The sequence below is a fragment of the Elephas maximus genome, chromosome 12 (genome assembly GCF_024166365.1).
Source record: "Elephas maximus indicus isolate mEleMax1 chromosome 12, mEleMax1 primary haplotype, whole genome shotgun sequence".
Classification (NCBI taxonomy): Eukaryota; Metazoa; Chordata; class Mammalia; order Proboscidea; family Elephantidae; genus Elephas; species Elephas maximus.
The window spans coordinates 61,724,543-61,748,669 of NC_064830.1; the positions used below are offsets into that span (position 1 = coordinate 61,724,543).

Here is a 24,127-nt window from a genome sequence, read left to right on the forward strand (position 1 = left end):
ATTAAGTACAGCAAAGCTTCACTTACCTGGCATCACTAAGAATGAGGCCGTCTACATAAGTCAGTTTTCCACAGGACTGACATTTCCCTCCATGTCAAAACCTCTTGTCTTCACATCTTCTTTCCTTTCTTAGCGTCTACAGTCACCTCTCACACACGATCAACCTTTACGCTGTAACGCCACAGTCTCTCTAATACACCAGACCTGGGTCTTCTCCTTGCTGATGAGCTGCCATTTCTGCTATCAGTATATTGCGACCCGTCCCCCGGCACCCTGCCACCAATACTTCCTCTGCCTCACCGCTCCCTTCCTGGTGTAGCTCCACTAGAAGCCCAGAGCCTATGAAAACAAAGGCCACGTTTCAGACTGGGCATTTCCAGGACTCATCTGTCACTTGTCGTAAGGGACAGGTGGTGCCCCACATCCCACACAAAGACCGCTCTACTGACAGGTTCCATGTAAGGAACATACTGCTGGCTAGCAACATTCAATTAACCAGAAAACTTTAGTTCCCAATCATTCTCAATAAAAGTGGATTCAATTGGGAAATTCAATGAAAAACTGAAACAATAAATTTTAATGCTCTGTAAGGGGGGGGTAGGGTGGGGAGGAAAGACATTGCTTAGCAGACAAAGCAGCTACCATATAGTCACCACTTAGGTTTCTATTGAAAGAGTTGCGCTAGAATGTCCCTAGCAGGCCTTGTAGGCCAGGATACACTTCCTTCCACAGCACGTACTGATGCCAAGTCCAAGTGGTGGGACTCGCATCACAGAAACTACCCATCAAGGACACACAAGCCCTCAAACAGAATGTTTCCTTTAGAAGCTAAGAGATTCAGAAGGGGGCAATATTATATTACCCAGAAGAGCAAAGGAAAAGTTATTCTGATGAAACATATCACTAAAGACTGTTTGGCCTTCAAATGCAGCAAACAAAGCCCCCTGGCTCCTTCCTTACAGTCATTATGCTCCACTGCCCCCTTATCTTAGTCCACCACAGAACACCAAGAGGTGTCTAGAGGCCTGTGAAGAGCTTGCCAGTAGAACAAAGAGTCTGTTCACCACACATTTACTGGGCACCCAGAAAGGCTACTCTATGGGTGGAAGAAGTTTTAAGGAGGTGGATTTTGGCTCAATGTAGTGAAAGAATTTTAAACAATCAGAGGTGCCTAAAAAGAGAAAAAAGAGCCAGGCTAGGCCATGAATACCGAGCCCACAGAGGTGTCCCAGCAGTAGGCTAAAGGACTACAGACATCAAACAATGTAATGGGGCGTGAGCGTGGCTATGGACAGGTCCATGGCTGTGCAAATGGCGAGGCGCTTGACTACCAGCCAAAAAGTTGGGGTTCAAATCCACCCAGAGGCCCTCGAAGACAGCCCCGGTGATCTGTTTCCAAAAGGTCACAGCCTTAAAAACCCTATGGAGAAGTTCTAGTCTGCCCACATGGAGTGGCCATGGATTGGTATGGACTCAGCAGCTACAGTGGGCAGCGCTGGGCTGGGGCAGATGCTGTAGCCCACACTGTGACCTCCTCATAGGATTCTGAGCTGGGAATTCATGGCCAGGTGGCCTCAAACCTTCACAACAGCTCCAGCACAGACACCACCCTTTGAGGCACTTTGAGCTGTTCAATGTACATCCCAATCATGTGGGAGCTTGTGAGAATGCAAATCCCAGTTCAGGACACAGGGAAAGGGGCCCAAGTTTTTAGGGTTCTAATCAGCAACCTAGAAATGCCCAGAAGGCTAATCTGAGGACTTTGCTTTGAGCAGCAAGAATCTTCCCAGTGAGGCAGGTTCAGTTCTACCAGGAGACGTGGTAATGGGTCAGCACAGGCCCCATGCTGCCGTGGGCACTGGAACCCACTGGAACCAGATGCCAGGGCTGACCCACTTGGCGTACACCTGAAGAGTCCCACTTATTCAATACACATGGAATATCGCTGCAGGGATGGATACCTTAAGATCGGTGATTTACAGAATCTGTAGAAAAAAATTCAAAGAAAAAATTTAAAAAATCTCCACAAAGGCCAAAAAGGGAGCCCAGGGTCTGGATTTCATTTCAAAGAACACCAGGTTAGCCTATGGTGACTTTGGCAGGTCTTCTCAGTAGAGACACCAATTAAAGCTGCCAGACGGTGGGATGTTGGCATCTGCGGGAAGTGCTCCCCAAAAGCACAGCCCTGCAGGGCGCCTGGGCACACCCTCCATGGTGCAGGCATAGGTGGGCCTCAGCAGACTGTCCCCAGGGGTCTCATTCACCCTCTAATCATCTCCTTGCACATGAACCTCCGAGTTTGGTTAGATCCATCCCCTCACAGACTATGAGCTGTGCTGACAACTGTCCCTGCTGTCTAAAATGTTCTTCCATTGTCATTTTATCTAAAGCAGGCTCCATCAAGCTCCTTTCCCTGTGTAAAAGTCAAGGACAGCCGATAGTTCTGACTGGTCTCTACCCTGCTCCCCCGTGTGCCCCATCGCCCCACCATCTTTAGTGCATGTACTCTTCTGTCTGGCACCCGACTTCAGGCTCCTGGAGGGAGGGGCCGTGCGTCCCACCCCGGGGCCCAGGGCTAGCACCTCATCAGCTTCAGGAGAAACACCAACAAAATGTATAGAACAGGTACCGCCGAAACTTCCTCACTCACCACACTGTACAACCGTGTTCTCACAAATCTATAGTGGTAGAGCCGAAAAGAACACACTCCAAGCTGAAACTCAACTTGAGTATTTCCAATGTTCAAATTCAGTGCTTTCATCAGAGACTACCCAACTCTTGAGCAAAGATCTAAATTTTCTTGATAACATTGTATTATAAAATTGCCCTGGTTACACCTTATGCTATGACTAACCACTTGAGAGTACGCACTGAATCAATTTTCACAATACTCAGGCAGTTGTAAGCATGTTAGAGACAACAACACACAAAAAAAACTCATAAAACCACACATGCAAATAAATTTCTTTTCCTTTTTAAAAATTAAAACCACGTGTTTCTCAAAAAATGAAAAAGATCCAGGTTTACAATCACCATGGCAGTATACATTAAACAACAAAAGATCCCAGAAAAGCCATATCCCCAAACTAAAAGAGTAAAGTCTTTGCTCATTGCTACTCAGCAGTATTTATTCATGAAATTCCTACTGTACAACTCCAAACTGTACGATGAATACCTTAGCACTTAAGAAGCCTATTACTTCTTAATATTAAATGTTTTCTAACAAAAGATTGTAACCATCACAACATACTAGTTTAAAAAAGAGTTTTACACTAACTTGGAGGGAAAACAAACTGTATTCCACTAGAATAATTGTCCCAAATGTCTGGTTCTAGAAGTCCCAGGCTCCTAGAACTTCACTTTATATAAGACATGTCCTGGGAAACTGCGTATGTGAATTAAAAAAAAAAAAAAATTAACAGATTCAGGAAGCTGACTTTTAAGGAAACTATAACTCTTTTTGTGGGCAGAGAAGTCACAGGTCGACCCCCAGAGCTCTCTTCCTCCACGATGCAGACACCCTGCTTTAAGTGCTGCACTCCTGCGCAGGGGGAGACCCTGCATGCGGTCGTGGGCACACCACTCCTCAGGACCCTGAGGAACAGTCTGCTTCTTGGCCTTTTCCCACACCACTGCACCACTTGGAAACAACCAGAAAGACAAGTAGCACATTTTCTCCCAGTGGTATTGAGGTCTTGCGAAAGATGATCAAGAAGAATGAAAGTGATGAACACTTAAAACGCAAACAGGGTAGGGTGGAGAGATGGCACGAATGAGATGAAGATGGCTGTGCTGGAAGAGCTGCTTGGGAGCAGTCCAGGCAAGAGGGTAACAGATTGAGGGCACCTTCTGAACTGGCCAATTGTGGGACACACCAAGAGTAGAGCTTTCTCTCTGACACCATGGGAAGAGGGCATAACTGGAAGCGATGTTCAACCTTCCTGCTGCTTCGTGCTCAGCTCTGATGCCTACGAAGGGGAGGTGGTCCCAAAGCCACTGCTCAGGCCTCCTGACTAAAAGGGTCATGTTTTACCACCTGCTCTGGGGCTACACAGCTGATTTGGAAGATAGCACAACAATGGGAGCGATCAGGAGGGGGCCAGTCCCGGGGCAGAGACTCCCAACCTGAAGCTGCACAAATTGTCAGTTACGCAAATAGGGCTGGGAAGCACTTCACTGGGTAGGACGAAAACCTTCACATAAGTCTACCTGTGGGATGTGAGACTGACCTAGGCTGATAGGCTCTCCTAGAATACCTTCAAAACTTACTTTTGGATAAGGGGATTCCAATTCCAAAGGAAGTTTTCCCCCCATAAAATCCCTGCCACAATAAATGACCCAAAAATCAAGCCAGTGAAAATGTTAGGAATCACAATGCCCCATCTGCAACCGATCATGGGGATGGCGCTGGACTGGGCAGTGTTCTGTTCTGTTGTACGTGGGGTTGCCACGCGTCAGGGTCTGACTTGATGGGAGCTAAAAACAACAGTGACCCTGCATTCAAATCCTTCAGATACTAAGTATTTATAAAGGAACATGGAGAATCTTTACCTTGGCTCTTTGATTAGTTAAAGCGGCTTTCCTCTTCTTTACTGCTCTATCATTACTGAATTCACATGTATGCGAGTGGGGGGCAGGGAAGTGGAGAGGCAGTAAACAGAATTCCACATCTACCAGGTCATTTACGTCCATGGGGACAAGTCCACTCGCCTTAACTTGACCCTGTGTCCTGCATGTCTCTACCTCAAGTACCCCTGCTGGCCACTACACTTGGTGGCGAGTGAATTCTGCCCTGCTTCCTAAATGCTCCTCTGTATTCTCTTTAGAAATAGCTCATTTTCTCATCTCCAGACTTCTCTACCCCCAGTGCTCACTTACTTTGTTGGTTTCGCTTGTCACTGGCATTTTTCAAAGGGAGGCAAACAGGACAGTCATGTCGTGTGCAGTTCTTCCAATGAGAGATGATTTGTCGTGAAGATGCACAATGGGCAACTATGACCAGAAAAACAACGAGATGTTATTTTTCTATCCAAATCGTCACACTTTCCATTATACCTAAGTTATAATGCCAGAGTCCATAAGAAAATGGTAACAAGTGTAACCGTAACACAGTATAGCAGTCCTCAACTTACAAACAGGCTGTTTTCCAAAACGTTTGTAAGGCGACTATGGAGAATTCCAAATAAAAACTTCCCATAGAAGCAATGTTATGAATGATGGGTAGTTAAGGTTCAGCCCACAAAACAAAAACTATTGAACCTGAAATATGGCGCAACTGCAGTAAAAGACAGAACAAATTATAGTTCTGTATTGTCACTAATATAAAATTTGAAATTATGTTTAAAGACGAAAACCATCTAAACACTAGTTGAAGAACTACAGAGAAGCAAATGAGAAGTCTGGAGATTCTGAAGGGCCCCCAGGCGCTGTTTAAAGGACGTCAGAGGGTAAAGAACCTGGTTTCTCATCTTTGTCTCCATTTCTGTACATGGTGTTGTACTTTCTTTCTCAGGGTCTAGCCTTGCCCCCCTTTGCTTCTCTGTCATGATTGGGCTACTCTGGGGACTCACAAATGTCACAGAGAGAGGGAAGGTAGGGAGAGAATTCCCCAAAGCTTGTGAGCATGAGTAAGAAAAGAAGGAAAGAGGACAAGGACTAAAGGGAAGGCAGCTTTGGGTCTGAAACATCCCTCCAGCAGAGTTGAGGCATCTGCCGCAAGAGGGGACAAAGGAGGCAGCAGGATGATGCGCGTCCATGCAGCTCCCAGCCACCACTGCACTGAAAGCCAGCCAGCAGGACAGCTTTGCTGTCCTTCTGATGAGCCTCAAGAGCAAAAGGGAGAGGGGCAAGGGAGCAGGCCCCGGTAGTCAGAACACAGGAAACAGGTGCAAGACAGATGCTCTGAGTCCAGGAGGGGCGTGCGCGTCAGTGTGGGTATACCCTATGTGGCTCAAAAGAAAACCATGATCTAGATGCTTGCGATAAAGACGGTGTTCAAGAAGTGACAGATGTCTTCCATTACAGAGGGAAGAAGAAGAAAAAGAATAAACACTGGACACAGCCTCATCCAGCCTACGTTCACAGACCATTATGAACCCAACCGCCTTTCGCCTCAGCAGATGAGCATTCCTGTGACGTATGAGGGGTCGACGTGTGGGGACCCAAGCAACATGTTCTAGGCTCCTCCAAAAAGGAAGGCAGCACTAGACTGCTGCTCTCTTACTGACAAGAGAGCTGCTTAAGAATGATAAAGACATATTCCATCCTAACTTCCTGCCACTAGGATTTCAGCAAAAGGCACCCACCTTGACAGGCTTTCCCAGCCTGGCAATGTGTCATGTGATTCAGAACGTTTTTCATGGTTCGACAGTGGGGGAGGGAGCAGGGCCGGACCTCGCCGTTGGCTTGCTCTCGCCGCTGACATTTGTGGGCATGGAGCAGTAGAACCAGCTGCTGTTGTATCAGTTTACGTTTCTCCGGGTCGGCAGTGGGGCCTGTTGCAATTGCTTGTGTTGATACAATTCCCACTGACGTTTGCATCTGAGACTGAAAGAAAAGAAACAAACAAAAAATCAAAACATTTAAATAAGCTCACAGAGGTTCAGTTCATGTTTGTTAATTGTTTTTTAAACCAATAATTAAAGCTGATGGGTAATACCATCACACTATAAACCAGCCACAGAGAAGAAAGTTGATGTATTTCTCACTAATCCATCAACAACTTTAAGGAAGATCAAGAAGCACAGAGGCAAGACTGATTAAGGTCTACTCGCACAGATTATCATTGGAGCATGAAAATGACACTTACTCTTAACTGCAGTAATCAAAACCCAACTCACCCTATAAATACACCGTTACAGGAAAAGCTGTGTAGAGTATCAGGCAGAAACATACGAAACTGCTGTCTGTGAAGTTCCCAAATGGCCAAATGGCAGTTTCATATGGTTCGGGCTAATTAAAAAGATTGCCCTAGCCCGATCAACTGTGACGTGCTGCAAATATCCCATGTAGCAAAAAGAATCAGAAACATCCTCCAGATTTCACACTCAGGTGGCCAGAAGGACAATATGCACAGCTTGATTTTACCGTGTTCACCACCTCTCCTAAAAGTACACTTTTCCTTAATATTACCAGCCAGCACTATTGTTTTTAATGCTTTTTCTGCTTTTGTTTTAAGAATGTTTTCCTGCCATTAAAATTTCTACTCAGATGTTTAACAATAATTTTTCCAAGAAGTTTTTGCTGAGCTGCTAAAAGTACAGAAATAGTTTAACGTGTTTTCATCTGTCCAAAAGAACAAGCCATACTAAGCGTATTTCTTGACTGAAAAGAAAAAAATGAAAAGGGAAGGGGTGACCTATAGGGTCTTCTTATTCTTTAAACTACGAATGTTCTTCAGGAGAACTTACTACAGAGACTTATGAAACAAGAGACATATAATGTTCTTAATATGTTCCTAATATGTATGTATATATGAATCAGCTCGATGGCACTGGGTAATATGCAACCAAATAATCCATAATTCAGGGGTTTTCACCCTTCCAAAAATATGATACCCTAAGGCTCTCAGCTTGATTTCACAACACTTATTACTCTATTTTTTTTAAAATTAAGAATCAAAACTACGTATCTGTAATTAGGATGGGGGAAAAACCTATAAAAGCATATCTTAAAGAATCAGAGCTTGTTTTAAAAAGGATGTAGTTTTCTGTTTGATTCTACCCGTTTGTGAACTAGAAGATAATGTGTACAGAGAGGCAGGGTGGCTCCACTCAGGTGCATAATCACTGGGAGCCTCAGCAAGGCCATGGGGCATCCTGACAGCAGAGTAAGTACTGAAATCCTAGGAGAAAACAGCTTCCTTTCCTTATGTTTAGGAAATAAAAGCAGTATATTCGACTCGACGGCACTGGGTTTCTGGGTTATATGTACACTGTAGAAAATCAGGAAGCCAACAGGATGATTAATAAAGTAACTAACATCACCTAGAGTCCATAGCCAGGAGATTACTGTTAAAGAATAAAGTATTCATGTGTTTTTCTTCCAGTATTTTTTCTTGTGTACACATACATGTATGAGCCACAGTCTAGATAGTCTTGCATCCAAACATGCTTTGCTTAGGATTACCCACAGCATTGTCCCATGCCACTAAGCTGTCTCGTGCAGTAAGATTTTCAGTCCACATCCGGCCCTTCTCTGTAGGGCTGTGTACATCCATTTAACCAATCTCCCATTGCTGGGCATTTAAACGGTTCCCATTCTGTTGCCGTTACTGAAAATTTTCAATAAAGTTTCAGTAAACAAAATAATCTTATAGGTAAACCTCTGCTCTTATTTTCCGTGGCTGGATTCTGAGATGTGGAAATAGTGAATCGAGACAGGGCCATCATTAAAGCTCTCTCCTGATACATGTTGCCAAATTATTCTCCAGGAAGGTTGTGGCACTTCCCATTTTCACAGGTTGTTTTTGGAAGTCTCTGCTCTCACTATACCTCTGCTGGTATTCAGTGATAATGCTAAATCTCCCCATAGATCAGCTCATCCCCCTGGATTTAGAAGGTCCAGCCAGAAATCAATAGGAGGAAAGATATAGAAGAATCTGAGGAAAGTATTTTTGTACTTAAAAAAATTTCAAAGTATACTATTATTACACCTAATAAAATCAACAATTTTTTAATATTAGTTAATACCTAGTCTACACTAAGAGTTCTCCTGTTGTCCAAAAGCATCTTTTACAGTTGGTTTACACAATCAGAGCCCAATTAAGGGTCACCCTCTATATTTATTTGTAGTTTTTGTAAGGTTCTTCATCTACTGCCACTTTGCCCCCCCACCCTCCATTTACTATAAAGCTGACTTGTTGGAAAAAACCAGGCCAGCTGGCCTCCCTCTGTTTTTTAAAATACAGAAATGCTATGTACACAAACATAAATCACACAAAAATTAGGTAAAAACCTTACAATTAAATTAGAAGCAGGTTATCTGTAAGTTACAAATTAACCTACTACTTCTCATTTAGAATTTTTCTTTTTTTTTTTTTAATTGTGCCTTAGGTGAAAGTTTACAGCTCAAGTTAGTTTCTCATACAAAAATTTATACACTCATTGTTATGTGACTCTAGTTGCTATCCCTACAACGTACATTTCTCCCCGCCCCCGCGCCCCCCGATTTCCCATGTCCATTCAACAAGCTCCTACCCCTTTCTGCCTTCTCGTCTCGCCTCAGGACAGCAGCTGCCCATTTAGTCTCGTGTATCTACTTGAACTAAGAAGCACACTCTTCATGAGTATCATTTTATGTCTTATACTCCAGTCTATTCTTTGTCTGAAGAGTTGGCTTTGGGAATGGTTTTAGTCCTGGGTTAACAGAGAGTCCAGGGGCCATGTCTTTTGGGGTTCCTGTAGTCTCAGTCAGACCATTAAGTCTGGTCTTTTTACATGAATTTGAGTTCTGCACCCCACTTTTCTCCTGCTCTGTCAAGGACTCTCTGTTGTGTTCCTTGTCAGGGCGGTCATTGGTGGTAGCCGGGCACCAGCTAGTTCTTCCAGTCTCAGGCTGATAGAGTCTCTAGTTTATGTAGCCGTTTTGTCTCCTGGGCTAATATTTTCCTCATGTCTTTGGTGTTTTCCATTCTTCTTTGTTCCAGGTGGGCTCGGACCAATTGATGCATCTTAGATGGCCGCTCCCCAGCTTTTAAGACCCCAGATGTCATTCACCAAAGTGCGATGCATAATGTTTTCTTAATAAACTTTGTTATGCCAATTGACCTAGGTGTCCCCTGAAATCATGGTCACCAGACTCTCGCCCTTGCTACACTGTCCCTCAGGGTGTTTGGCTGTGTTCAGGAAACTTCTTAGCTTTTGGTTTAGTCCAGTGGTGCTGACTTACCCTGTATTGTGTGTTGTCCTTCCTTTCACCTAAGATTAATTCTTGTCTACTATCTAGTTAGTGAATTCCCTTCTTCCTCCCTTCCCACCCTCGTTAAAAAACGTTCTCTTCTGTGTTTAAACCTTTTCATGAGTTCTTGTAATAGTGGTCTCATACAATATTTGTCCTTTTGTGACTGACTAATTTCACTCAGCATAATGCCTTCCAGATTCAACCATGCTGTGAAATGTTTCACGGACTCATCATTATTATCATTGTGTGACTATACCATAATTTGTTTATCCATTCATTCATTTGGGATGTCCCTAATAGGATCACTGAACTACAGCTAGCCATATGCTGGAACCTCAGCATGTACATGTGAAACTTGGTCTATGATTCGTCTACCTGGGGACAGAGGCCAAAGTGTGGTTTAATGAGCTCTACGCATGTTTACATGTATCTCAAAAGCAACCTGGAGGGTGAGTGAAGCTGAGTCAACAGCAAAATGGACCAGAAGACTTAGCTTTTGTCCCTGTGTCTGGCCTTTACCATGGCCGCAGTCAAAGACATGTGGAGCAGAACGGCCCAGCTGAGCCCTGCCCCAATTCTCAACCGACAAAAATTGTGAGATCCGACATGATGTATCGTTGTTATTTGCGGCCAAAATAATAAGGTAAACCCTGTTATGTCTGTATATGTTCTTAGAAAAATCTCTGTAAGACTAGACAGCGGTTCTCCCTGGGCAGGGATGGGGTTATGTGTGTGTGGGGAGATGTCTTTCACTTTTTACTTCATTTAACTGTATATTGTTTGAATGTTTTACAACACCTCTATTTTTATAACCAAAAAATATTTCACTTGGGGGAAAGTTATGGAAAAATGCTATCAGAATAATCAATAGAAAATGATGAGGAAGTAAACATAAAATTGTGAAAGTACTACAGAAAAATTAAGATGAATACTTTCGTAATGTGTAAGTGGTAAAAGCCTTAGTCAAAAACATGAAGCAGTGATTCAGTCACCAATAATCTTTCAAAAACACAGATTCCCGATCCCTCCCACCTGGAGGACACGATTCACAAGTCTAGGGTAGAACCCAGGGCATTTTTATTTTTAGAAGCTCTGTCGGGGATGCTCGATCATTTTTAACTTTATACTTTTTCCCAAATTTTCTAAAATGAACACACGTGCACGTTTACTACTCAAATAAAAAGAAAACATTTAAGAGAAACAAGTACCCCGATGATTCTCATGCAGGGAAGGGCACAGTCATAAAGGGACAAGTAAGGGGTCTAAGTACATAAAAAGTGCAATCGCTCTCAGACTAACACCACTGGGAACAAGCCAAAAGGCAAACAATCCAAGAAAACACATACTGGAAAAACACAAGACACAGCAATCTTACTTCTTCTCTGCTCCATCCCCTGCTGGCCCATCATCTTGCCTTCCCAAACTCTTCCTGTCAGGCAGGCTGGTGTCAGGGAGCAGCAGCTCATTCAATGCTTACCGGCCTGTCCCTCAGGGAGGAACAACTTCCTGACTAGCCTCTCAATCCCCAGAGAAGGTAGGCAGGCCCCAAGCTGAAGGTGGCCGAGCAGGGGGCCCAAGGCAGAGCCCACCCAGAGCTCCTCGGTAGCACTGCCTCCATGGAAAGCTGCCTCTTGATTTAGGAAATGTTCTATTAGTATCTAACAGAACCACCAGGGAAGGGCAGGGACTAAAGACCTAAAACAAGTGCATTTCTAGAAACAAAAATACTTTTAATTTTTCCCTAGTAATCAAAGAAATGCAAATCCAACTAGTTTGACTTCATTTTCACCCATCAAATTGACATGCATGCTCCCCAGCCCTGGAAGGTCCTGGTAACAGGAACTGACGTCCTGGTGGGATGGCTTTTGCTGGAAGGCCACATCTATGGCTCGCCACCCAAACACGGCCAACATCACTGTCCCAGGACATGAGGACAACTCTACAAGCCTTCCACGTGAACAGTCCTCCACCAGCCACGCTCTCCTCCCACGATGACATGGGGCAGCAGCTGCCCAGGGCCTCGTACAGAGCCTCCACGCCACATTCTCTGACACTTGGGCAAACCGAGTCACCATGTTACTCTCAGAATTGCCTTTAAAAAAGTGGCACTTGTGGTGTCTCTCCTGTAGGACACCTTCAAGGACAGTAAGGTCTCCCAAATGTAGCTCTTAAAATTTTCTCCAAAAAAAAAAAAAAATCACACATTCTCACTTCACATTAGAAATAATGCTCATAGAACCCCTGCAACTATGGACCCTGGACACCCTGCTAACTCAGAATTAAGTCCACCTCAGAGTCCACCTTTCAAAGGTTAGACAGGCCTATAAAACAGTAACACATGTGAGGAACATGCTTCCTAGTTCAATCAAGTATACAAGACCAAACAGGCAACACCTGCCCAAAAGCAAAGGCAAGAACGCAGGAAGGGACAGGAAAACTGGACAAATGTACAGGGGAAACCTGGGGTGGAGAGGGAACGGGAGAGAGTACTGACACATTGTGGGTATTGCAACCAATGTCACAGAACAATTTCTGTATAATTTTTTTCTTTGAAGAATCATAGTTTAAAATATTTTACTATTGTTATTATTTGGGATGGGGTGGCGTGGGAAGCCTCACGACATGAAGAGATATAACAAGGCAGTACAAGTAACCTGACCATTGTAGACAAGTTTAGGCAGTAGCACAGGCCTCAGTTTTAAACATTCCAGTAAGGTTTTAGATAAGGTCTATGTGTCCTGCCAAGGTCTCTCTCTTTTTTTTTTCCAGCTTTTATTGTACCTTAAGTGAAAGTTTACAAATCAAGTAAGACTCTCATATAAAAATTTATACACACCTTGCTATATCCTCCTAATTGTTCTCCCCCTAATGAGACAGCACACCCCTTCCCTCCACTCTCTATTCTCCTGTTCATTCGTCCAGCTTCTGACCTCCTCTGCCTTCTCATCTCCCCTCCAGACAGGAGCTGCCCACATAGTCTCATGTGTCTACTAGATCCAAGAAGCTCACTTTTCACCAGTATCATTTTCTATCCCATAGTCCAGTTCAATCCCTGTCTGAAGAGTTGGCTTTGGGAATGGCTCCTGTCCTGAGCTAACGGAAAGTCTGGGAGCCATGACCTCTGGGGTCCTTCTAGTCTCAGTCAGACCCTTAAGTTTGGTCTTTTTATGAGAATTTGGGGTCTGCATCCCACTGCTCTCCTGCTCCCTCAGGGGTTCTCTGTTGTGGTCCCTGTCAGGGCAGTCATCGGTTGTAGCTGGGCACCATCTAGTTCTTCTGGTCTCAGGATGATGTAGTCGCTGGTTTATGTGGCCCTTTCTCTTTCTTGGGCTCATAATTACCTTGTCTTTGGTGTTCTTCATTCTCCTTTGCTCCAGGGGGGTTGAGACCCACTGATCCATCTTAGATGGCCACTTGCTACCTTTTAAGACCCCAGACGCCTCTCTCCAAAGTGGGATGCAGAATGTTTTCTTAATAGATTTTATTATGCCAATTGATGTAGGTGCCCCCTGAAACCATGGTCCCCAGGCCCCTGCCCCTGCTACGATGGCCTTCAAAGCAGTCAGTTTATTCAGGAAATTTCTTTGCTTTTGGTTTAGTCCAGTTGTGGTGACCTCGCCTGTATTGTGTTCTCTTTCTCTTCACCTAATTCTTATCTACTATCTAAATAGTGACAACTCTTCTCCCTCCCTCTTCTTGTAATGATGAAAGAGTATTTTCTTCTCTGTTTAAACTATTTCTAGAGTTCTTATAATAGTGGTCTTATACAATATTTGTCCTTTTGCAACTGACTAATTTCATTCAGCATAACGCCTTCCAGATTCCTTGATGTTATGAAATGTTTCATGGATTCATCATTGTTCTTTATCAATGTGTAGTATTCCATTGTGTGAATATACCATAATTTATTGATCCATTCATCAGCTGATGGGCACCTTGGTTGCTTCCATCTTTTTGCTATTGTAAACAGAGCTGCAATAAACATGGGTGTGCATATATCTGTTCGTGTAAAGGCTCTTATTTCATTAGGATATATTCCAAGGAGTGGGATAGCTGGATTGTATGGTATTTCTCTTTCTAGCTTTTTAAGGAAGTGCCAAATTGATTTCCAAAGTGGCTGAACCATTTTATACTCCCACCAGCAGTGTATAAGTGTTCCAGTCTCTCCACAACCTCTCCAACATTTACTATTTTGTGTTTTTTGGGTTCATGCCGGCCTTGCTGGAGTGAGATGGAATCTTACTGTAGTTTTGATTTGCCTTTCTCTAATGGGTAATGATCGTAAGCATTTCCTCATGTATCTGTTAGCTACCTGAATGTCTTCTTTAGTGAAGTGCCTGTTCATATTCTTTGACCATTTTTGAACTGGATTGTCTCTTTGTAGTTGAGTTTTTGCAGTATCATGTAGATTTTAGAGATCAGACGCTGATCGGAAATGTCATAGCTAAAGCCTTTTCCCCAGTCTGTAGGTAATCTTTTTACTCTTTTGGTGAAGTCTTTGGATGAGCATAGGTGCTTCATTTTTTTTTTTCCAGTTATCTAGTTTTTCTCTGGCATTTTTAGTAATGTTTTGTATACTGTTTATGCCATGTATTAGGGCTCCTAGCGTTGTCCCTATTTTTTCTTCCATGATCTTTATCGTTTTAGGTTTTATATTTAGGTCTTTGACCAATTTTAAACTGGTTTTTGTGCATGGTGTGAGATATGGGTCTTGTTTTATTTTTTTGCAGATGGATATCCAGTTATGCCAGCACCATTTGTTAAACAGACTATCTTTTCCCCATTTAACTGACTTTGGGCCTTTGTCAAATATCAGCTGCTCATATGTGGATGGATTTATGTCTGATTCTCAGTTCTGTTTCATTGGTCTATGTATCTGTTGTTGTACCAGTACCAGGCTGTTTTGACTACTGTGGCAGCATAATAGGCTCTAAAATCAGGTAGAGTGATGCGTTCCACTTTGTTTTTCTTTTTCAGTAATGCTTTACTTACCCGGTGCCCCTTTCCCTTCCATATGAAATTGGTGATTTGTTTCTCCATCTTATTAAAAAATATCGTTGGAATTTGAATCGGAATTGCATTGTATCTCTAGATTGCTTTTGTTAGAATACACATTTTTACAATGGTAAGTCTTCCTATCCATGAGCAAAGTATGTTTTTCCACTTATGTAGGTCACCTTTGGTTTCTTACAGTAGCGTATTGCAGTTTTCTTTGTATAAGTCTTTTACATCTCTTGTAAGATTTACTCCTAATTTTATCTTCTTGGGGGCTGCTGTAAATGGTACTGATTTGGTGATTTCCTCCTCGATGTTCTCTTTGTTGGTGTAGAGGAAGCCGACTGATTTTTGTACGTTTATCTTGTATCCTGATACTCTGCTGAACTATCAGTTTCAGCAATTTTCTTGAGGATTCTCTGGGGTTTTCTGTGTATAAGATCATGTCATCTGCAAATAGAGATAATTTTACTTCTTCCTTGCTAATCCGGATGCCCTTTATATCTTTGTCTAGCCTAACTGCTCTGGCTAGGACCTCTAACACAACGTTGAATAAGAGCGGTGATAAAGGGCATCCTTGTCTGGTTCCCATTCTCAAGGGAAATGCTTTCAGGCTCTCTCCATTTAGAATAATGCTGGCTGTTGTATAAATGCCCTTTATCATGTTGAGGAATTTTCCTTCAATTCCTATTTTGCTGAGAGTTTTTATCATGAATGGATGTTGGACTTTGTCAAATGCCTTTTCTGCTGCATCAATGTACAAGATCATGTGGTTTTTATCTTTTGTTTTATTTATATGGTGGATTACATTAATGGTGTTTCTAATATTAAACCAACCTTGCATACGTGGTATAAATCCCACTTGATTGTGGTGGATTTTTTTTTTTTTTGATACGTTGTTGAATTCTATTGGCTAGAATTTTGTTGAGGATTTTTGCGTCTATGTTTATGGGGATATAGGCCTGTAATTTTCTTTTTTTGTGGTGTCTTTGCCTGGTTTTGGTATCAGGACTTCATAGAATGAGTCAGGTAGTATTCCATCATCTTCTATGCTTTGAAATACCTTTAGTAGTAGTGGTGTTAACTCTTCTCTGAAAGTTTGGTAGAACTCTGCAGTGAAGCCGTCCGGGCCAGGGCTTTTTTTTAGTGGGAGTTTTTTGATCACCTTTTCAATCACTTCTTTTGTTATGGGTCTATTTAGTTGTTCTACCTCTGTTTGTGTTAGTTTAGGCAGGCAGTGTATTTCTAGCAATTCATCCCTTTCTTCTAGGTTTTCAAATTTGTTAGAGTATAATTTTTCATAGTAATCTGATATGATTCTTTTAATTTCAGTTGGGTCTGTTGTAATATTACCCATCTCATTTATTATTTGGGTTATTTGCTTCCTCTTCTGTTCTTCTTTGGTCAGTTTGGCCAATGGTTTATCAATTTTGTTAATTTTTTCAAAGACCCAGCTTTTGGTCTTGTTAACTCTTTCAATTGTTTTTGTTTTCTATTTCATTTAATTCTGCTCTAATTTTTATTATTTGCTTTCTTCTGGTGCTCTGTTTCTCTATGTTCAAGTTATAGGGACAGTTCTTTGATTTTTGCCCTTTCTTCTTTTTGGATGTGTGCATTTATTGATATAAATTGACCTCTGAGCACTGCTTTAGCTGTGTCCCAAAGGTTCTGATAGGAAACGTTTTCATTCTCATTGGATTCTATGAATTTCTTTATTCCATCCTTCATGTGTTCTATAACCTAGTCCTTTTTGAGCAGGGTATTGCTCACTTTCCAAGTGTTTGATTTCTTTTCCCTGCTTTTTCTGTTACTGATTTCCACTTTTATGGCCTTATGGTCAGAGAAGATGCTTTGTAATATTTCAATGTTTTGGATTCTACTAAGGCTTGCTTTATGACCTGATATGTGGTCTCTTCTAGAGAATGTTCCATGTGCACTAGAAAAGAAAGTAGACTTGGATGCTGTTGGGTGGAGTGTTCTGTGTATGTCTATGAGCTCAAGTTGGTTGACTGTGGCAGTTAGATCTTCCATGTCTTTACTGAGCTTCTTTCTGGATGTCTTGTCTTTCACCGAAAGTGGTGTGTTGAAGCCTCCTACTATAATTGTGGAGCTGTCTATCTCACTTTTCAACGCTGATAGAGTTTATTTTATGTATCTTGCAGCCCCTGTCATTGGGTGCACGGATGTTGAACATGGTTATATCCTCCTGGTATACTGTCCCTTTAATCATTATATAGTGTCCTTCCTTGTCCTTTGTGGTGGATCAAACTTTAAAGTCTATTTGGTCAGAAATTAATATTGCCACTCCTGCTTTTTTTTGATTGATATATTTTTTTCCATCCTTTGAGTTTTAGTTTGTGTCTCTAAGTCTAAGGTGTGTCTCTTGTAGGCAGCATACAGATGGACAGTGTTTTTTTTAATCCATTCTGCCACTCTGTATCTTTATTGTTGCATTTAGTCCATTTATATTCAGTGTAATTACAGATAGGTATGAGTTTAGTGCTGTCATTTTGATGTCTTTTTGTGTTGTTGACAGTTTCTTTTCCCACCTGATTTTTTGTGCTGAATAATTTTATATTGCCTTTTTCTCTTATTCGTTGCAGTTGATTTTGTTTCTGATGTGTACTTTTTTCTTGTATTTTATTTTGATGAGTAGGATAGTCTCCTTTGTGGTTACCTTAATATTTACCTCTATTTTTCTAAATTTGAACCTACTTTTATTGGTTTATATTGTCTTCTCGTCCTCTCCATATGAAAGATCTGTGACTACATTTCTTAATCCCTCTTTATTTTATTAATATTGTCTTCTTTTACATAATGACACCGCTGTTTCTCTGTTGTGAGCGTTTTTTTATCTTGATTTATTTTTGTGATTTACCTGTCTAGGCTGACATCTGATTGCTCTGTCCAGGGTTCTGGTCTTGGGTTGATACCTAATATTATTGATCTTCTAACCAAAGAACTCCCTTTAGTATTTCTTGTAGTTTTGGTTTGGTTTTTATGAATTCCCTAAACTTCTGCTTATCTGGATGTGTCCTAATTTCAGCTTCATATTTGAGAGACAGTTTTGCTGGATTTATGGTTCTTGGCTTGCAATTTTTTTCCTTCAATGCTTTGTATAAGTCATCCCATTGCCTTCTTGGCTGCATGGTTTCTGCTGAGTATTCTGAGCTTATTCTTAGTGACTCTCCTTTCTAGGTGACTTTTTGTTTATCCCTCACTGCTCTTAAAATTCTCTATCTTAGGTTTTGGCAAGTTTGATTATAATATGTCTTGGTGCCTTTCTTTTGAGATCTACCTTATGCGGAGTTCGATGGGCATCTTGGATACGTATCTTCTCATCTTTCATGATATCAGGGAAGTTTTCTGCTGACAAATCTTCAACAATTCTCTCTGTATTTTCTGTTGTCTCTCTGTTCTGGTACTCCTATCACTGGTAGGTTATTTCTCTTGATAGAGTCCCACATGATTCTTAAGGTTTCTTAATTTTTAAAAAATTCTTTAATCTGATTTTTCTTCAAATATATTGGTGCTAAGTGCTTTATCTTCAGGCTCACCAATTCTGCCTTCCACTTGCTCAATTCTGCTCCTCTGACTTTCTACTGAGTTGTCTAATTCTGTAATTTTATTGTTAATCTTCTGAATTTCTGATTACTATCTATCTATGGATTCTTGCAGCTTATTAAGGTTTTCATTATGTTCTTGAATAACCTTTTTTATTTCTTCAACTACTTTGCCTGTGTGTTCCTTGGCTTTTTCTAAGTCTAAGGTGTGTCTCTTGTAGGTAGCATATAGATGGATCGTGTTTTTTATCCATTCTGCCACTGTCTCATTATTGTTGCATTTAGTCCATTTACATTCAGCATAATTATAAATAGGTATGATCTTCCTAATTTTGTTCCTGATGTCTTGAAGAGCTCTGTATATTAATCTTTTGAATTCTGCATCCGGTAATTCCAGGAAGGCACCTTCATCCAGAAGATCCGTTGATTGTTTTGAGAGCTTGTTGAGGCAATCATGGTCTGCTTCTTTATGTGCCTTGATATGCCTGTTGTCTCCAAGCTATAAGTTATTTTAGCAGTTTATTTATTTTATGTTTGCTTACTTGCTTCTTGATTTGTTTTGTTTTGATATGCTCAAATAGGTTGCTTGAGTATGATAGGGTGATTATTTTCACCTTTGAAACTCTGACATCTTGTCACCAGATGGCTAGAGCTGTTATCAGGTATATCAGTCTAGGAGTCCATTCACTTTTCTTGTATGAATTCAGCTCAGGTGTCCAGGTAGCTGATCGTCAAGTTTGTGGTACAGCTCTGTCGTACAGTCTTAGAGGGGCAGGGGTGATTGGTGTAGGTACCGGTATCTGGTTGCAGCAGAGGTCACACTCTGAACAAGGCAGGGGACTGAGAATCGTCCCCCAAATATCTGTGAGTAAAATGTGTCCCTGTTCCCTGGAGTGTATAGGTGGGTGGGTTCTGCAGATGGGCCATGGGCACCCAATGCTTTTGTTTGTAAAGACTGGGAGGTACCAGTTATCCTTGGACCCCTTTTGTGGCTGGCTGGGTAACCTGAGTAGAGCCACCATTTCTTACACCCTTGATGTGGGTAGGTGAGGACCCTATTTAATAGGCAAAGTGGTGTCAAATATCAAACACCCACCTCTTCATCGCACAGCTGAAACGGCTGTAGTCTGCCAACAAGGGCCTGTTCTCCTGAAATAGGCCCACACAGGTCCATGCAGGAGGGAAAGGTATTCAAAGTCCACGGACCGTTCATACTGGGACAGGAGTCGCTTCTGTCCTGAGCTCCCCCAGTTAGTGGAGCTGGAAATTATCTTTTTCCCCATTGTGAATTTATTTCTACTCCAAGGACGTGAGGATGGCTTGGGGCACTCAACATGGCCTACCTCAGGCCCAGGGAAGTCAAAAGCCACTGAAGCCGGCTTGAAGGCTAGGGGTGCACTAAAATATACGCGAGTACTTAGCTTTTGCAGAGAGCGCTGTTCTCCTCTGGTTCTGGAGGTATGAGTAGGCTGTGTGGTTGGCTGCTTCTCCCTGAGGAAACTGCGGCCAAACGATACCACCAGCCCGCCACAGTCGCTTCCGGGAATGGTGCCTGAGGGATCCCAGCGATTCAGGTCCAGTAACTCCTCTCCGCTTCTGAACTGTCTCTCCCTGCTCCTGCCACTCAGTCTATTTTCTAACTTTGCGTTTGATGTTCAGGGTTCCTAGGTTGTCATAAATATAATTGTTTCACTTGTTTTTTTCAGGTCTTTGTTGTAAGAGGGATCGCAGGAAGTGCCCGGCTATTCTGCCATCTTGGCCCTGCCTCCTAGTGTTTAAATTTTGGAATGAGAAACTAATCTGCACTGTCAATGTTCACCTAAAACGTTCACAGGACACCACTCTGGGATCCCTGGCAGAAGACAGCGTGGGGAGACCTGACGGTGAGCCCCCTCCTCCCCAGTCCCTAAACTTCCTAAGACTAGACAAATCCAAGCCATGCCTCACTTCTACACAACGCTTCTCTTGAAACAATGCTGACCTGTCCTGAAGGTTCGAAATGACCTAACCAACAAGTTCAGGATGACCTGGCCTTCCCTATTCGGGCGTAAGGGACTAAGATGCAGAGGGCACTAGGCCCATCCACGATGGCTTAAGCCAGAAGGGAGTTGACTGGCTCATCTAATAGAACTGTCCATGGTCAATGAGCACTGTGGGTTTAGCTGGCCTCGGACCCCCACCAGAAGGAATCCAGTGGCTCCTCTCCCTTGAAAATCACCACCTCACTTGCCCTCATGGCTTCACTTTCCTTGTGTGCAGCCCACCACTCAGCGCCCAGCCCCAGCTCCCACAACACTGACCTAACCTCATCTACCGTGCCAAAACCCACGCCTCTGCTTTCATGAACACAGTTCAAATAATTTAAAAATTCTTACACCCGTGTTAGCTATTCTGGAAAACTGCATAAGAATGTATACTCTCAACGGTTATGTTACTCTTACTCAATTTATGAACAAGTAAGTGAAATACTATCCACTCTGTATATCCTCAGATCTAAGACTCAACAAAGCCTAAAATACAACCTGGTTTCAGAGATGCTACAATGTGAAAAAAAGTGATTCTTACAATCATGAAATAAAATAAAAATATGGCAAAATTTATAACAAAGCTTAACTCTGTATAAAGTAAGAAACTACGAATAAAATGGCCAAAGATAGAGCTGCAATGAGATATATCTGAAAATTTAGAAAAAAGTGGTTGTTTCCTTCTGTATATTGCAATGGGAAGATATCTGTCCTCTAGGATGTTGTTGTTAGGTGCCGTTGAGTTGGTTCTGACTCACAGCAGCCCTATATCTAACAGAACGAAACATGGCCCAATCCTGTGCCATCCTCAGAGTCGTTATGGTTGAGGCCACTGTTGCTGCCAGTGTGTCAATCCGTCTTGTTGAGGGTCTTCTTCTTTTTCACTAGCCCTCTACTCTACCAAGCGTGATGTCCTTCTCCAGGGACTGGTCCCTCCTGATGACATGTCCTTGTGTCTAAAAAACACAGGCTATACTTCTTCCAAGACAGATTTGTTCACTCTCCTTGCAGTTCACAGTATATTCAGTATGCTTCACCAACACCATAATACAAAGGCATCAATTCTTCTGTCTTCCTTACTCTCTGTCCAGCTTTCACATGTATATGAGACAAGTGAAAACATCATGGCTTAGTCAGGCACACCTCAGTCCTCAACGTCACATCTTTGCTGTTCAACACATTAAAGAGGTCTTTTGCAGATTTGCCCAATACATCACTTGATTTCTTGACTACTGCTTCCATGGGCATTGACTGTGGATCCAAGTAAAATGAAATCCTTGACAACTTCAATATTTTCTCCATTTATCACAATGTTGTTTATTGGTCCAACTGTTTTCTTTATGTTGAGGTACAATCCATACTGAAAGCTGCAGTCTTTCATCTTCGTCAGTAAGTGCTTCAAGTCCTCTTCCCTTTTTAGCAAGCAAGGCTTCGTCATCTGCATATCACAGGTTGTTAAGGAGTCTTCCTCCAATCCTGATGCTACATTCTTCTTTATATAGTCAAGCTTCTCAGGTTATCTGCTCAGCATACAGACCGCATGAATATGGTGAAAGGATACAGCCTGGACGCACTTTCCCTGACTTTAAACCATGAAGTATCCCCTAGTTCTGTTCTAACGACTACCTCTTGATTTAAGTGCAGATTCCTCAGGAGCATAATTAAGTGTTCTGTAACTCCCACTCTTCGTAATATTATCCATAATTTGTTATGATCCACACAGTTGAATGCCTCCGCACAGTAAATACAACACAGGCAAACATCTTTCTGGTATTCTCTGCTTTCAGCTAGGATCCATCTGACATCAGCAATGATATCCCTCATTCTACACCCTCTTCTGAATCGGGCTTGAATTCCTGGCAGTTCCCTGTCAATGTAATGCTGCAACCACTTTTGAATGATCCTCGGCAAAATTTTACTTGTGTCTGATATTTATGATATTGTTCAATAATTTCAGCATTCTGTGAGATCACCTGTCTTTGGAATGGCCACATATATGGATCTCTTCCAGTCAGTTGGCCAGGTAACTCTCTTCCAAATTTCTTGATATACATGAGTAAACACCTCCAGCACTGCATCGGTTTGTTGAAACATCTCAATTGGTATTCCCTGAATTCCTGGAGCTTTGTTTTTCGCCAATGCCTTCCATGCAGCTTGGACTTCTTCCTTGATCATATGCTACCTCCTAAAATGGTTGGACACCGACCAATTCTTTTTGGTACAGTGACTCTGTATATCTCCCATCTTCTTTTGATGCTTCCTGCATCATTCAATATTTTTCCCGTAGAATCCTTCAATACTGCAGCCTGAGACTTGAGTTTTTTCTTCAGTTCTTTCAGCTTCAGAAATGCCGAGCTTGTTCTTCCCCTCCAGGATAGAGGGGTTCTATATTCTACATCCAAAAAGTGGGGATTCTGGCTGCAGGCATGTAAGCATATATAAAAGAAAGGGCCTTGGGACTTTCAGCACCCCCACACAATACCCTCGCAGACAAGAATTGTTGGGAACGGTGTAGAGGGCCACGGAGCTCGGGAATCCCTAGGCGTCACAACCACAGGTTACATCTAACTCAAATCAAAGAAAGCCTTCCCTTTGCCCCATGTGCACATTCTGACAACAATGTCTCCACAGCCACCACCTCAACTATTCAAAGCCTTCCTCTCTTGGCTGCAAGAATGTAGCCATGCCCTTGCAGTCTCTAGCCCCATCATTTCTCATTGCTCTCCCCTAAGGAACCACATACGTGTCCACAACTTCACTACGATGTGTTTACTGGGAACCCCCACTGGCAGCAGCAGCCGTGCCTCAACACGCATCTCTCTTGGCATCTCCACCTGGACCCTCACAGGTAGCTCAAGAGTAATTCGTATAAGTGGAATCACCAAATCCATCTCCTTCGTTACCATTCTCTACAAGTCTGCCTCTTCTAGCTCAGGAAACTGTTCCACTGCCCACCACGTTGCTGGCTCAGTCCACACTGTCTACCCTAGCAGAGCCTGTATGGTCTCCCATCCCCACTGCGATCACCAGCCACTACAACCTCCAGTGTAGACCATGGCAGTGAGCTCACCCTCCCTCAACCTGTCTCCGCAGATCACTTTCCTGCAAGTCCACGGCCTCCTTCCCCTGCAGGGCCCCCCTGAGTGGCTCCTATATGTCTCTTGACATCCACTCATCCCACTCACCCCTCCACTGGGCTTCTGCCAGTCCCTAAACAAACCAACTTATTCACAGTATTGCAGAGTGTCCAGCTTCTTCTCAGTTCCCCAATCTTGCCTTCAAAGTGCTCTTCCTTGGTGTGGTCTTCTCCATCACTCCATTTAGGAAGGCGCCTCTGTTCACCTCAAGCACTGCCTGCTATTGGGGCCTCTGGGGCAGTGTGCATGTTGTTTATAATACTCCCCCTCCCAACTTCATGAAAGAGGGACCACTCTATGTCACTAACACCTGTACTTCTGGTGCCTGGTCCAGCACCTGGGCACCCAGAAGGCACTCAACAAATATAAATCAAATGAGTGACCACAGCCCCGTCCCCTATCAGTGCCAGCCCACCAGAAATCCTCAGGAAGCCAGGAGAGGAGAGAGCAAGGGCTCCTTGGCCAAGGAACATGCTGGCTGCAATCATTCTGTGAAGATCTCAACCAG

The 24,127-nt window shown here is 42.8% G+C and overlaps 1 protein-coding gene across 3 annotated transcripts in view; it reads right to left on the reverse strand.

Moving 5' to 3' along the window:
• CREBBP (CREB binding protein) overlaps positions 1-24,127 on the reverse strand; it is a 154,087-nt gene that overhangs the window by 58,411 nt on the left and 71,549 nt on the right. For all 3 annotated transcript variants that reach the window (XM_049903809.1, XM_049903808.1, XM_049903810.1), the window contains 2 exons: positions 6,306-6,546; positions 4,879-4,992 (listed from right to left, as the gene is read on the reverse strand). In XM_049903809.1, the coding sequence (XP_049759766.1) occupies positions 4,879-4,992; positions 6,306-6,546 (355 nt within the window). The remainder of the gene's footprint in view (positions 1-4,878; positions 4,993-6,305; positions 6,547-24,127) is intronic.